General features: G+C 36.0%; 1 protein-coding gene across 4 annotated transcripts in view; it reads right to left on the minus strand.

The window, feature by feature from the left end:
• LOC150099367 (U3 small nucleolar RNA-associated protein 14 homolog A) overlaps nt 1–13,568 on the minus strand; it is a 247,894-nt gene that overhangs the window by 72,559 nt on the left and 161,767 nt on the right. For all 4 annotated transcript variants that reach the window (XM_090403927.1, XM_090403929.1, XM_090403926.1 and 1 more), the window contains exon 11: nt 10,416–10,539. In XM_090403927.1, the coding sequence (XP_090260053.1) occupies nt 10,416–10,539 (124 nt within the window). The remainder of the gene's footprint in view (nt 1–10,415; nt 10,540–13,568) is intronic.

The raw sequence follows: 13,568 nt of genomic DNA on the forward strand, positions 1-13,568 counted from the left end.
AAGCACAAGAATATATTGTTTAATAATAACCATCTTAAAATATAAAATGCTTTGGTATGAAAATAAGACCATTCTGAGTGAAATGAGGCAAATTCAAAAGACAGAAATATATAACAATCTCACGTTCACCTCATTAGTAGATTATCTACCTATCAGAGTACTGAACGAAAAAGGATGGGCTGATAATTTGAGGTTTAGCCAACAAGATTGTAATTTGTATTGGCTTAAACTCAAAGACAATTATGATACAACAAGATATATCATCCCCCCTTAAACAGCAAAAAAGTTATACCTAGAACAAAATCAAACTCAGCAGTAGCAGAATTTAAGACAAGTACCATAAATATTATTATTAAGACAGACCTCCAGGGAGTCAGAGACTCATTGAGGGAGGCCAAATACTACACACACCAGCTATCATACTTATTTTTGAATTCATTCCCACTGCTTGCACTCACAACATCCAATGGCAATGCATTCCAATCATGCACCACCCTCTAAGAGAAAAATCTAACCCTCACCCCCTTCTCAGCAGCCTTTATTTTCAGCTTCCAAGGATGCACTCTTGTTCTTTCCCCACCCTTCATAAATTGAAAAATTCCATCAATTGAAATCCTGTATGACCCCCTTTCAGAAGTTTGTAAGTCTCAATCATATCACCCCTTTTTCCTCTTGTTTGCTAGTGTCTGCAGTCTACAAATTCTCAATCTGTCTTCATAATCAGTATTCCACAATCCTGTATCATTTTTAAAGAATCACAATGGAGACTAGACCAGACCAGACCAGACCTGCGCACAATAGTCCAAGTGAAGTCTTATCAAGGCCCTGCAAAGAGGCAAAATGACATCCTTATCTTCATATGAACGTTCATTTCAGCATTGCTATTATCTTTTCAGTTGTATTTGCAATATTTGCCACATGGCCCCTGAACTTCAACTTCCTATCTACTAACACTCCAAGATTCCTAGCCTCATCAGTTTCTTCTAGCATAATTCCAGCAATATAATACAACATTGGAGAGTCACCGAAGTGAATGACTTTACATTTACTGACACCCATTTTCCTATGCCCATACTTCCAGCCTATTCAAATCATTCTGCAAGTACTGCATATCAGCAGCATTCCTGATCACCCTACCTATCTTTGCATCATCAACAAACAGATGAATGTCACTTGTCAAATCCTTCTTAATATCATTAATGTACAGATTGAATAACAGTGGACCAAGCACTGATATTCTTGTGGTACTCTGCTGGTTACCTTAAATCTTGCAGACTCACATCCCCCATATACCACCTTTTGAAATCTGTCAATTAGCCATCCTCTTATCCATGCTAATATTCTATAACCCAAACCAATTTTCTTCTTTTTTTGCAAGATTCTATCATGCTGTATTCTGTCAAAAGCCTTAGCAAAATTCCAAAGAATCATGGTGTGTCCACTTCCCTTGTCAAGTTCAATGGTAACATTGCTACAGAATCTTCAACACCACTGGTGATGAGATACTAATTGGTCAATAGTTGGATACATCGGTCTTTGCACCACCCTTGTGCAATGGAATTACTATACATTCCTTCCATTCCTGCAGACTCATATGTTCTGAGACTCATATTAAACAGCCTGGTCAAAGGAATAGCCAGTTCAGCTGAACACTCTTTTAGCACACGTGCTGATATCCCATCAGTCCATATTGCTGAATTCTTATTCAGTTTGTGCAACAGCTCTAATACCTCATCCTCATATACCTGTGTTTCTTCATCCAGTGAAGAGGTAGCAGTCAGCTCAATGTTGTGTATACCAGGTTGATAGCTTTTAACAAAATGGGCACTCATTAGCTGAACAACCTCTTCAACATCTGTATCCCTCACGATAACTCTTCTGCATCTCAAGAGTTATCATTTCATATTCATTCTTTCTTTTACTTGCAGCATATTGATAGAATTCTTGTGGGTTGTCTTTAGCACGCAGAGCCAGTTTCTTTTCATACTCGACTTTTCTTTCCATACAACACTTGTGACTATTCTAGTCTGCTGCTTATAATGTTCGTAACTGATGTCATTCTTATTTTCATACGATTCTCTTGTTTAATAAGATTACACATCCATCTGACTCCTACCCTATTTATTCTTCAAATTCTTGGGACACATTCTGATATCGCATCATTTAAGTATTGTTTAAATGCTTCCCATGCACTGTCGATATTCTTTCCACTGAGCTCGATATACTCCTCAGTTGGTCATAATTTCCTGCTTTGTAGTTCGGCATGTAACCTTTTCTGAATGGAACGTTCATTGAATGGAACAGTCACTTCCCAAGTGAGTACAGCATGATCACTGTCATCAAACTGGAGGCAGAATAGTTAATGTCTTTAACTGAAACACCTTCTAACACTATAATTAAATCTAACACTGATAACTAAATACTTAAGGAATTGACAGCATACACTAGAAATATAAATTAAATCAACTTTAATATATACTTTCCAATATTTCGGCAACGTCACGTGCCATCTTCATTGGAACTTAAGATAAAGACATGTGCACGCAAGTACTACATAACAGCAAATGAGAAACGAAGCTTGGAAGCTACCATTTTCCTAAAGTCCTGATGGTGCCCCCTGGCGGGCTATATTAGGTGTTTTTGGCCTTTGGGCTGAAGTTCTTCTGATATATGTTTCCCAAATTTGGGGCAGTCTCATGCATCCAAATTTGTTGAGGTTTGGCATGTTCCTAAGGGCTGAGGCTGATTCCATGAATAGTTTTTCATATTTGAACTTGCTGCAGTGTATTACTGTGGCTTTCTTCCACCTTATTCTGTGGTGAGTATCCAGAGCATGGTCTGCAAGCCCAGAGTGGCTGTACTGGTGAAATCGGATGTAGTCCTTGTGTTCTGAGATTCTAATATTTGCTGTCCTGCCTGTTTGGCCAAAGTAGGAGAATTTACAGCTGCAAGGGACCTGGTATACAACAGGTAGGTCTAGGGAAGTGGTTGGTCTTTAGTGGAGCAGATAAAGGATGCCAAGTTTCTATATGGTCTGTAACAAGAGGTCGTCATTTTTTTTAGGATTTTGTTGTTTTTTTTCTGAGATGCCTCGATGTAGGGAATGGTGATGGATTTAGAGTATTCTTTTTTGTGAAAGGGGAGGTGGGTTGTGGATAACTGGTTTTAGTATTTTTTGATTTTTTGGGGGGGGGGGTAGCCATTGGCTGAAAAAGTGTTAAGGATGTGATTTAGTTCAGTAGTTAGGGCTTGGTCACTTGAACAGATTAGTTTTAGCCCTGTTGAATAGTGTCTTAATAACTCCATATTGTTGTGAGGTGGGGGGAGGAGATTGTTGGTGAATGTATCTGCCTGTATGGGTGGATTTTCTATAAACTGAGAAAACCAAGGTTCCATCAGGTTGGCAGGTGACTAGTGTGTCTGGGAAGGGTAGACTATTGTTTTTCTCTTTTTCAAGGGTGAACTTGATTCTAGGGGTGTTGGTTGTTTAAGTGTGTTAAGAAGGAGAGGAGTGTATCTGGGTCATGTGGCCAAATAGCGAACACATCATCAACGTAGCGAAGCCATATAGTAGGTTTTTGTGGGGCAGAGTTTAAGGCTTTCTAACGTCTCCATAAAGAAGTTGGCCAAGGGTGGGGAAAGAATTTTTCCTGACAAACGAAATAGCCTAAGTTCGTTGTGAACTGAAATAGGGCTGAGATATCGGGAGGAAATTTAGCTTGGATTAGCTCTAAGGTTTCTTTGAGAGGGACATTTGTGAATAAAGAGGAGACGTCAAACTGACCATTATGTTGGAGTGTAAGGTTTTCTATACTGGCTTTGAAGTGGGCTGAGTTTTTTTGTGTGTGATGGTGTGTTGCCAGTATAGTGTGAGAGCGCTTTGGCTAAATATTTAGCTGGTTTGTAAGTAGAAGAATCAATGCATCCACTATGGGATGTAATGGCACATTTTCTTTATATATTTTTGGGAGCCCATATATATACGGGGGGGGGGCTAGAGTTACATGGTTTTAGTCTGTTAGTAATCTCCACAGGCCAAGAAGTGACCTTCTTAAGGAGCTTATGGAGTTTTCTAATTTGTGAGTTGGGGGGGGGGGGGGTTATATTCAATGGGGAGGTAAGTAGCTCAATCTAATAGCCTTAAGCTTGCCTGTGTAATCATTATTATGGAGTACCACGGTGGCGTTCCCCTTATCCCCCATCAGGACTTTAGGAAAATGGTAACTTCCTCGCTTCGTTTCTCATTTGCTGTTATGTAGTACTCGCATGCATGTGTCTTTATCTTAAGTTCCCATGAAGATGGGAACTTAAGATAAAGACATGCTTTCCGATGAAAGATATATACTTTCTGATATTTAATATATACTTTCTGATAATATCGGAAAGTATATATTAAAGTTGATTTAATTTATATTTCTAGTGTACGCTATCAATTCCTGAAGTATTTAGTTATCATGTTTAAGCCTTTCTACAAGAATTAAATCTAACACTCTTTGACCTCGAGTTTGTTGGATCCTACCTCTTCTTAATCTGTACTTTGGATCCGACATGTTAGTCACTATGATGTTCTTAAACAAAATAATAAGTTGCTAGTTGGTTTCTAATTCAAATATAGAGAAAATTTATATTTAAAGACTGCGCCACTCTATATCTGAATCAGTTCAATAATTGAAGAAAAATCAACTTTCAACCATTTCTCCTTAAAATATATACTGGCCGAGTATATTTGACTTACTTAATTTACCTGCTTTGGTTCGAATATTTTATGAATGGTGCAGTAAAAGAGATTCAGGCAAAATACAACTTTTGATTAACAAAAACAAACATTTAATTTTAAAATCACAAATTTTACACTTAAGATCAAATCACTAATTAAGATATTATAAACACTTCAGCCTTTCTGATAATATGTCATACAAACTCAGACAATGGTAAATTTGTTATCTCTAATACAGTCATCTCACAGTTCCTTAAGTTCCAAATACAATAAAATCACAGTAACACCTCCTTACAAGCAAACATTTTTAAATTTACACTTCAGTTAATCTTCACAATAGTTACTGTTAACATAAGGAAATTCTAGGATGAAACACACTCACATCTCAGCATAGGAATTAATGGTTGGAATGTTCTTACCGATAATCTTTTTCCTTCATCAACTTATACATTTACACTTTTTACAACTGTAAGCACTTTAAACAGTAAACGGCACTCATTAAATAAATTCTTCTAAGCAATAACTGAATTAATCATCCATCACAATACACATAAACAAACGTTGTTGCATAAAGTACTACTGATCACTTATGAAATAAGGCAATACACAATAATTCCTTAACTTTAGGTTTTATATGCACAGTTGTTCATTCCTCCGGCATTCGATTAATTCTTTAGGCACTATAATTCTAAGCACAGCTAACGGTAAACTTCAATTTTTACAGCCTCTTCTATTCTAGTAACTCCATGCTTTATTTCAAGATTCTGTGTGTCCTTGACAGGTTAGCCCTGAAATTAAATCTCAACTCAAATATCGCTAGTCTATTTAGTAGTCACTCAGCTGTCTTCCGTAGCTATAATTGTTATTCTACAACTTATTAGCTAACTGCCTCTTGACTAGTAGACCTTATTTAGCTGCTTGAGTGACTTGCCGACTCACTATTAACATACTGTGATTTCCGAATGCCCCGATTCCAACCTAATGCCACTCTCTCTTATCAATCTCTAATGCTCCTAATTAATTAATAATTCCAGTGTTCGTCGCTTATATATCTGTTTTTCCCGCCTAAATTGTTCTCGTGATCTAAAACTCTTTTCAATAAACTTTCTCCTCACGTTGTGTTCCAATTCTCGCGCTCGCTTACTTACATACGTTTCCATGACAACCAAACAAAATATAATAAAATTGATGGTATTGCATAACGCTAAACTTTCACAAACAGGAACAAATAAAGAATATTTATATTTCAATTAATGCGCAGTTAAAATATCAAATACAAGTTCTTATATTAATATAGCAATAAATAAAATAAACTTAATAATATATAAATACAGTCTTTTCATTATTAATACATATATCTTTGATTAAATAATTAGATATTAGACAAAATTAAAGTAGTTATATGAATATTCAATTGTAAAATAAGTTGTTTACATTAAATAATATTTACACAAGTCTTGCTTGGTATATGGTATATTATGTTAAATGTGAATGAAAAAAAAAAACAAAAATATACAAAACAATTTCATTCACAGTTTAACAAGTTCCTTCTGTCACATGCTGCTTGAGGAAGTTGTCCTGCAACAGCTCAATACATGTATTTTCATTCTTCTCATGAGATCCTACTGCTACCCAATCAATATTTGGATAATTAAAGTCTCCCATTATGATTACTTTTTTTGTGCTGATCTTTTCTATTTGGTGATGTATTTCTTCATCACTAGCAACTGATCCACCAGGTCTGTAACAATACTCCACTACGTAATTGATCTTGTTAGATTCCACCTCATACCAGAGGGCTTCAAACTCACTGCCATGTGAAATATTGTTAGTAGTACTACAATCATATGTTTCAAATCTAACTGGATTCAAGTCATCTAATATCATTAGCACCACACCTCCTCTCTATCCTTTCTAAAAATATTGTATCCTTGACACTCGATACCAGTTAGTATTCTGATTCTGATAGCTAGGTCTCTCACTAATACCTACAATCTGAGGTCGCAACATATTGATTAAGGCAACAACTCTACCCCTTGGTTTCTGATACTCCTAGCATTCATGTACAGACATAATAATCTACCTGTTTATTCTTTTGTATAGTCTTGTCTGCAGTCTGCCCAACACAAATGGACAACTTGCAGATCTCTATTCTTCTCTAATACCTTATACATGTAAACATCTTTGCACACGTTTGATGAGTCCGAACTGGATGAACACAAAGCCAAAATCGTTCTCTCCTCATCAATATTTCCATCATTAACACAGTTATATAACACTGTTGCTCTTACACTCACATTCTCACCATTGCTCCCTTTATAATTTAGTTTCTCTGACTCTGTGTTAGATCTAATACCAGTTATTAGTTTTTCTAGACTCCTGATACCAAATTTATGATATATGTGATATATCACATATATCACACTCAAACTATAATATATATAATAATGTACACTTTTCAAGTATACTATCATAGTATCCTTAATGCCATTCAAAGGGTATATTATCAGGAATTTGATGACGACGACGATGACAATGAATATATTAACAAATGGATTTGACCTTCATGGCATGACTAAAATTGAGATATCATCTGAAATATTGAGACATAATCAGGTCATAATGAGACATAATGAGGCACTAAGGCCTCAGAACTGTTCTTGAATAAATATTCATATTTAAATGACTTCTAAGTCAGGCATATCTTTGACCAAAGGATACTATGATCAGTATTGATTCGGTCACAGTAAAGGTCCCTCTCCTCTACTTTGGAACTATTATACAGAACATTTAGAAAACTATCTGTTCTCTTCTTTCTACCCTCAACATCATTTTGGGTGTGTTATGTTGAAGTACTATATAGCCATATTCAGAAAATGGTTCGATTGATTTCCTCCATTAATTAGTCTACAATGCTATATGAAATTTACAAAAAAGGGAAAATTAGACTTTCTAGATAATATTATGCTCTCCCATTCTTCTTCAAGCACTCTATTCAGTTTGGCATATTGTAACTCAACGTTCATTGGTAAATATGTCCAATATAATTCTGCACATTATCCAATGCAAAATACAGGCATCATCATCAAAACTCTAAGAAACGAAAGCTCACTTCATCTGTTCTTGCTCCCTTTAGCCTGCATCAAGAATTGGATACCATTAAAACCACCACACAATTAAATGGATTCAACTTCCAAGAAGATCAATGCATCACAGAATTGAACAATCTAATTTTTATAATTCCAATGTTGAATGTGGAATTCCATCTCCAAACAAATCTCAAGAATCCTGAATAAATATCACTTTATTCCCAAATTCTTTACATTTAACAAACTGTTTATCTTCTTATCATTGATCAAAGATAAACTTTTACTGTAATAAACTTGCCAAGAAATTATCCTTTATCCAAATATAATGTTTATACAGGGTGGCCATAAATTAACTTTCCCTCTTTGGAGATATCTGTAGCTTATTTTTCACGGTATTAACAACACCACAAACACTTTTATCAACAAAGATGTTTTATTAACGCTAATATTTCGCTGATTTTCAAATCATCATCATCAGAGCACAACACACATGTAAACGCGACAGTGAGTGAGTGAAACAATATAATTGCAAAAGACAAAAGATCTAAAGTCCTATTTTTGCCGCCCTCTAACGGGAAAAAAAAAAAAAAAAGCAGTTATCCAGGAGTTTTTCTTAGGATAACCGTCTCCCAAATTTTTGGCAAATTAATGCAACCATATTTGTTAAGGTTGGGAGAATTCTTCAAAGCCATTGCTGACTCAAAAAATAATCTTTCAGATCTATAACGACTCCTAAATAGCACATTTGTTTTCCTCCATCTAATCCTGTGTGAAGGAGTGTCCAAAGCGTGGTCTGCCAGTCCCGACTTGCCATAGTAATAGTAGCGAATGTATCTTTCATGTTCTTCCAGGCGGATGTTCACTGATCTTCCTGTTTGCTCATGATAGGCCAAGTCACAGTCACATGGAACTTCATACACTCCTGGGTGTGCTAAAGGGTGAAGTTTATCCTTTGGCGAGCAGATCAGAGTTGCCAGCTTGACATGAGGTTTGAAGGTGGTGCAAAGGCCATGTTTCAACAATACTTTGGCTATCTTTTCCGATGTACCTCTGATATAGGGAATAGAAATGGTCACGTTGTATTCTTGTGTATTAGGGGAGGGCAGAGTAATGGGCCTATGTAGTATTTTATCTATTTTGAAGGATTGTAGCTGTTGGCTAAGAACGTATGACGCAGGTACTGGAGTTCAGTGGTCAGAGCTGTATCGTTAGAACAAATGGCTCTGGCTCTGTGTGTAAGTGTTTTTAAAATGCCGTACTGTTGGATTGGATGATGATGTGATTGTTTATGTAGGTATCTTCCTGTATGTGTAGGCTTTCTGTAAATAGAAAAAGATAGTGATCCATCTGAAAGGCGGGTGACTAATATGTCAAGAAATGGTAAACAGTTATTTGATTCTTTTTCTACTGTGAAGTGAATTTTGGGGTGTTGGCTGTTTAGGTAGGTGACAAATACATCATCTACATAGCGCAACCACACTTGTGGCTTGTATGTAGCTGTGGTAAGTACTTTGTTTTCAAAGTGTTCCATGTAAAAATTTGCTAACGGGGGAGAGAGGGGGAACCCATAGCAGTACCATTAATCTGTTTGTAGAATTTCCCCTCCCATGTAAAGTAACCTGCATTCATGGTAAATTGAAATAATTCAAAAATATCTGGGGGAAATTTAGACTTGATTAAATCAAGAGTGTCTATAAGTGGTACATTGGTAAATAGGGAGGTGAAATCGAAACTAACCATTATGTCTGAATTTTTTAGGATTAGATTTTTAACCAATGTTTTGAAATGGATTGAATTTTTTACAAAAGTAGAGGAGTTGCCAGTAAGAGGGGCAAGCGACTTAGCTAAATGCCGGGGCCAGTTTATATGTGGGACTATCTATGCTATCCACTATGGGGCATAGGGGAATATTAGTTTTGTGGATTTGTAATCCATAAATACGGGGTGTTTTAACATGAATTGGTTTTATTTTCCTGATGATTTCTTTGGGCCATGATGTCACTTTTTTCAGTAATTTTCGGACTGCGACATCGTAGGGTCTCGATGTATAATTTGATATGTGGAACTGTCACATATGAGATCTTGCATTTTTCTGTTATACTCTTCTTTATTCATGATAACTGTTGCATTTCCTTTATCGGCTTTTGTAATAATAATATTTTTATTATTATATAACTTTTTTAGGGCAGTTATTTGCTTACGTGGCATATTGCCTTTTGGACGCTTAGCCTCATTTATAATACTTGCTATGTCTAGTCGCACGTTATTGGCCATTGCTGGCGGAAGATCGTGGATACCCCGTTCTACTTTCATCATAATTTCGAGTTTGGGAATTTGTTTGGGCGCGACGGCAAAGTTATGTCCTAAACTGAGAGCGTTCTTGGCTTCTTCAGTGAGTATTTCCGACGATAGGTTTACGACCACGTGGTCTCGGCGAAGTTGCGGTCGGGACTTCGTATGTTGGCGCTTTGAAGAAATTTGAACTACTACAACAGCGCCAACATACGAAGTCCCGACCGCAACTTCGACGAGACCTTGTCTTATATATTTGTCTTATATCTCATTTCGATATAAGACAAAATGTTATTAATTTGACATGTAAAACTTACCAAGATTCTTTGTTTATCTAATTCTTTCAATTTTTCTTGAGCCAATTCGGGATTCGTTTTTTGTAATTCTTCAAACTCTTTCATCTGTTTCTTCAGCCTTTCTCTCTTCAGAATGCGATGATATCTAAAATTAGTCCATAATTTTAGATTTAAAAAAAAAAAGAAAAGTCTAGAATTGTATCTGATGAAGCATATGCTTAAAAAAAAAAAAAAAGCTTGGCTAAGTGAATAAATATCGGCTTAGTTGGCCAAGTAGTTAGCATAACAGCTCCAACCAATAGGATGAAGGTTTGAATCCCACTGTGGGTGTGGATGTTTGTTGTAACTGTCTTCAGGTGAGATATGAATTTCATTATTGAGTATGAGACCAATGCCCCACTTACTGGAGGCCTGAAGTGGCTTGATAAAGTTTCCTGCTTAGTTTCTAGAGCAGAGTTTACAGATTAATTAAAAATAAAAATACAGAAAAGAAGAATATAAAAATAATTTTAAAAAAAATCCTTAGCCTTCCATCAGTACTAATGTTTTTCATTAGGTGGAAATCATAGAAAAATTATGATCAGAGACCAGCAGGTAAATTTTTAACATCACATTTGAAGTTTTATAAAGTCAACTCTCACTGTATGCAAACACAACTATAACAATCTTACTATAACAAACTACTGAAAAAGTCTACTAAATAACAAACTACCTGACCAAAGCTCCATTGGTGAAATACTAGGTCAAAGAAATTCACTACAGCAAACTATCCACTATGATATTCCTGTGGTTCTTAAAAGTTTGCTATAGTGTCAGTCAAATATCATTTTTTGTGAAATACACATCATGTTGAAAAAATTATGTATATTCCTCAGTGTTTCAAAACTCGACACACACTGTTACTCTTTATTCTACACTGTTATTACAGGTGCCACCCACCTGAATACTTTTCACTAAATGTTGATAAATGAAGATTTAGTGTTTTGCCCCATACCCAATCATTCCCACATATAAAATTTCATTAAAAAGATCATTAACATATAGGGATTAGGGTTAAACAATCCAGAAACCAAACCTGCTCTAGAGATACCTCAGGCTTACTATAAGCAGGGTGATAGTCTCGCACTAGCCTGCAATTTTTTAAGGGAAATAGAGATGCTATCTACTTGGGCAACAAAGTCTGCTAAACAATTCACTATATATTATACTTGATATTTTTGTGCTCAAATCTGTTTGTATAAATATTTAATTCTCTTCCAAAAGAAACATCCATTTGATTATTATACCTGAAAATGAATATATATATATATACGAGGGTGGTCTGAAAAGTTCTTGGCCTCGACCATAGATGGCAACACTGTCGGCATCTTTTTTTTTTTTCTTCCCCTAAGTTAGTACATCTGTCATAAGCATCCACATGAAATTGCAAGTCATTCTATTAAGTAGTTTGTTTTATACAGCTGTCTGAAGCAAAAGTGTTGTCTGTATCCCTTGAAATGGATAAAATTGAGTATAGTGTGGTTATAAAATTCTTTGTAAAAGAAGGTTTAACGTCAAAAGAAATTTATTCGAAGTTCATAAACGTTTATGGATATTCTTCTCCTTCGTTTTTGACAATTAAGAAATGGACTGCTGAGTTTAAACATGGCCATACCAGCCTTGAAGATGATTCACGTGAAGGACATCCAAAAAGTGTAACAACACCAGAAATCATTGATCAAGTGCACGATATGGTATTGGATGACCGGGGAGTCAAAGCGCGTGAAATTGCTGAGACTATAGGCATTTCAAAAGAACGTGTAGGATATATTTTGCATGAAGAATTGCAAATGAAAAAGCTTTGCACAAGATGGGTACCTCGTTTGCTCACAACAGATCAAAAATGCACTTGCATGAAAATCTCTGAACAGTGCTTGGAGCGTTTCAACAAGAATAAAACTGATTTTGTGCATCAATTTATTACTATGGATGAGACTTGGATTCACCATTACACACCAGAATCTAAACAGCAGTCAAAACAGTGGAACAGAAGCTGGTAGTTCAGAGCCAAAGAAGATAAAGTCGGTTCCATCAGTAGGAAAGGTCGTGGCATCGGTGTATTTTGTTAATAAATAAAAGCATTTTGTTTATTAATTATCTTGAAAAGGTAAAACAATAACCGGGGAATATTATTCCAATCTTTTAACCAGACTAGGTGAAAAAAAAATCATGAGAAAAGACCCAGTTTGCAGAAGAAAAAAAAATCATCTTTCATCAGGACAATGCACCTGTTCACAAAGGTGTTTTGGCAATGGGAAAATTAAGGGATCTGCACTATGAATTGGGAACATCCACCATAATCTCCAGGATTTGGCTTCCTCTGACTTCTATCTCTTCCCCAAAACTAAAAATCTCCCTCGCTGGTCAGCATGTTTCTTCGAATCAAGAGGTGATTGCAGCCGTAGAGGGGTATTTTGCAGATCTGACTGAGAATTACTACAGGGATGGGATAATGGCACTGGAGCATTGCTGGAATAAATGTAGTAGTCTTAAGGGAGATTATGTTGAAAAATAAAAATAATTTTGAAATTATAAATTCGTTTTTTCATTGTTAGGCTGAGAACTTTTCAGACCACCCTCGTATTTCCTGATAGCATTTGCTGGCAGTCAGTTCATGTGGTGAAGTAGAATATGATAGTCTCACCACTCTCAAAGTGATGAGACTATCATATTCTACTTCAGACCATTGCTGATCATCCTAACAGAACTCCACAGCACACCATTAGTTACCTTTCTTTTCTGCCCCTCTCCCCCATACACAACTTGGGACAACTGATGTGAACTGTGTTTTGCACATGAAACCTCTCTTGAAATCATCCATACCATTTTTAAATTCAAACTACACACAAAAAAAAACTGAAACACACACAAAAACACAACTGCACCTGCACATTTTTGAAGATGCTTTAGGCTATTTGTGTTTATCCTTTATGTAATGGAATGAGAGTGCATAGTGATAAGTTATGAATCTGTTTCCATGGAATTATTAGCAGGGCCAATCCCATCTAACCCATCAAACCTAACATCGAACAAATCTAACCCATCCCATCAAACCCATCTAAGTAATCTATTATTTCCCACTTTCCCTGACTGATATACCAACTTGTCATTAAACAGTCCAAATTCTTTTCCAAG

Source organism: Typopeltis vanoorti, chromosome 14 (assembly GCF_054136105.1).
Source record: "Typopeltis vanoorti isolate ZY-2024b chromosome 14, IOZ_Tvanoo_1.0, whole genome shotgun sequence".
NCBI lineage: Eukaryota > Metazoa > Arthropoda > Arachnida > Uropygi > Thelyphonidae > Typopeltis > Typopeltis vanoorti.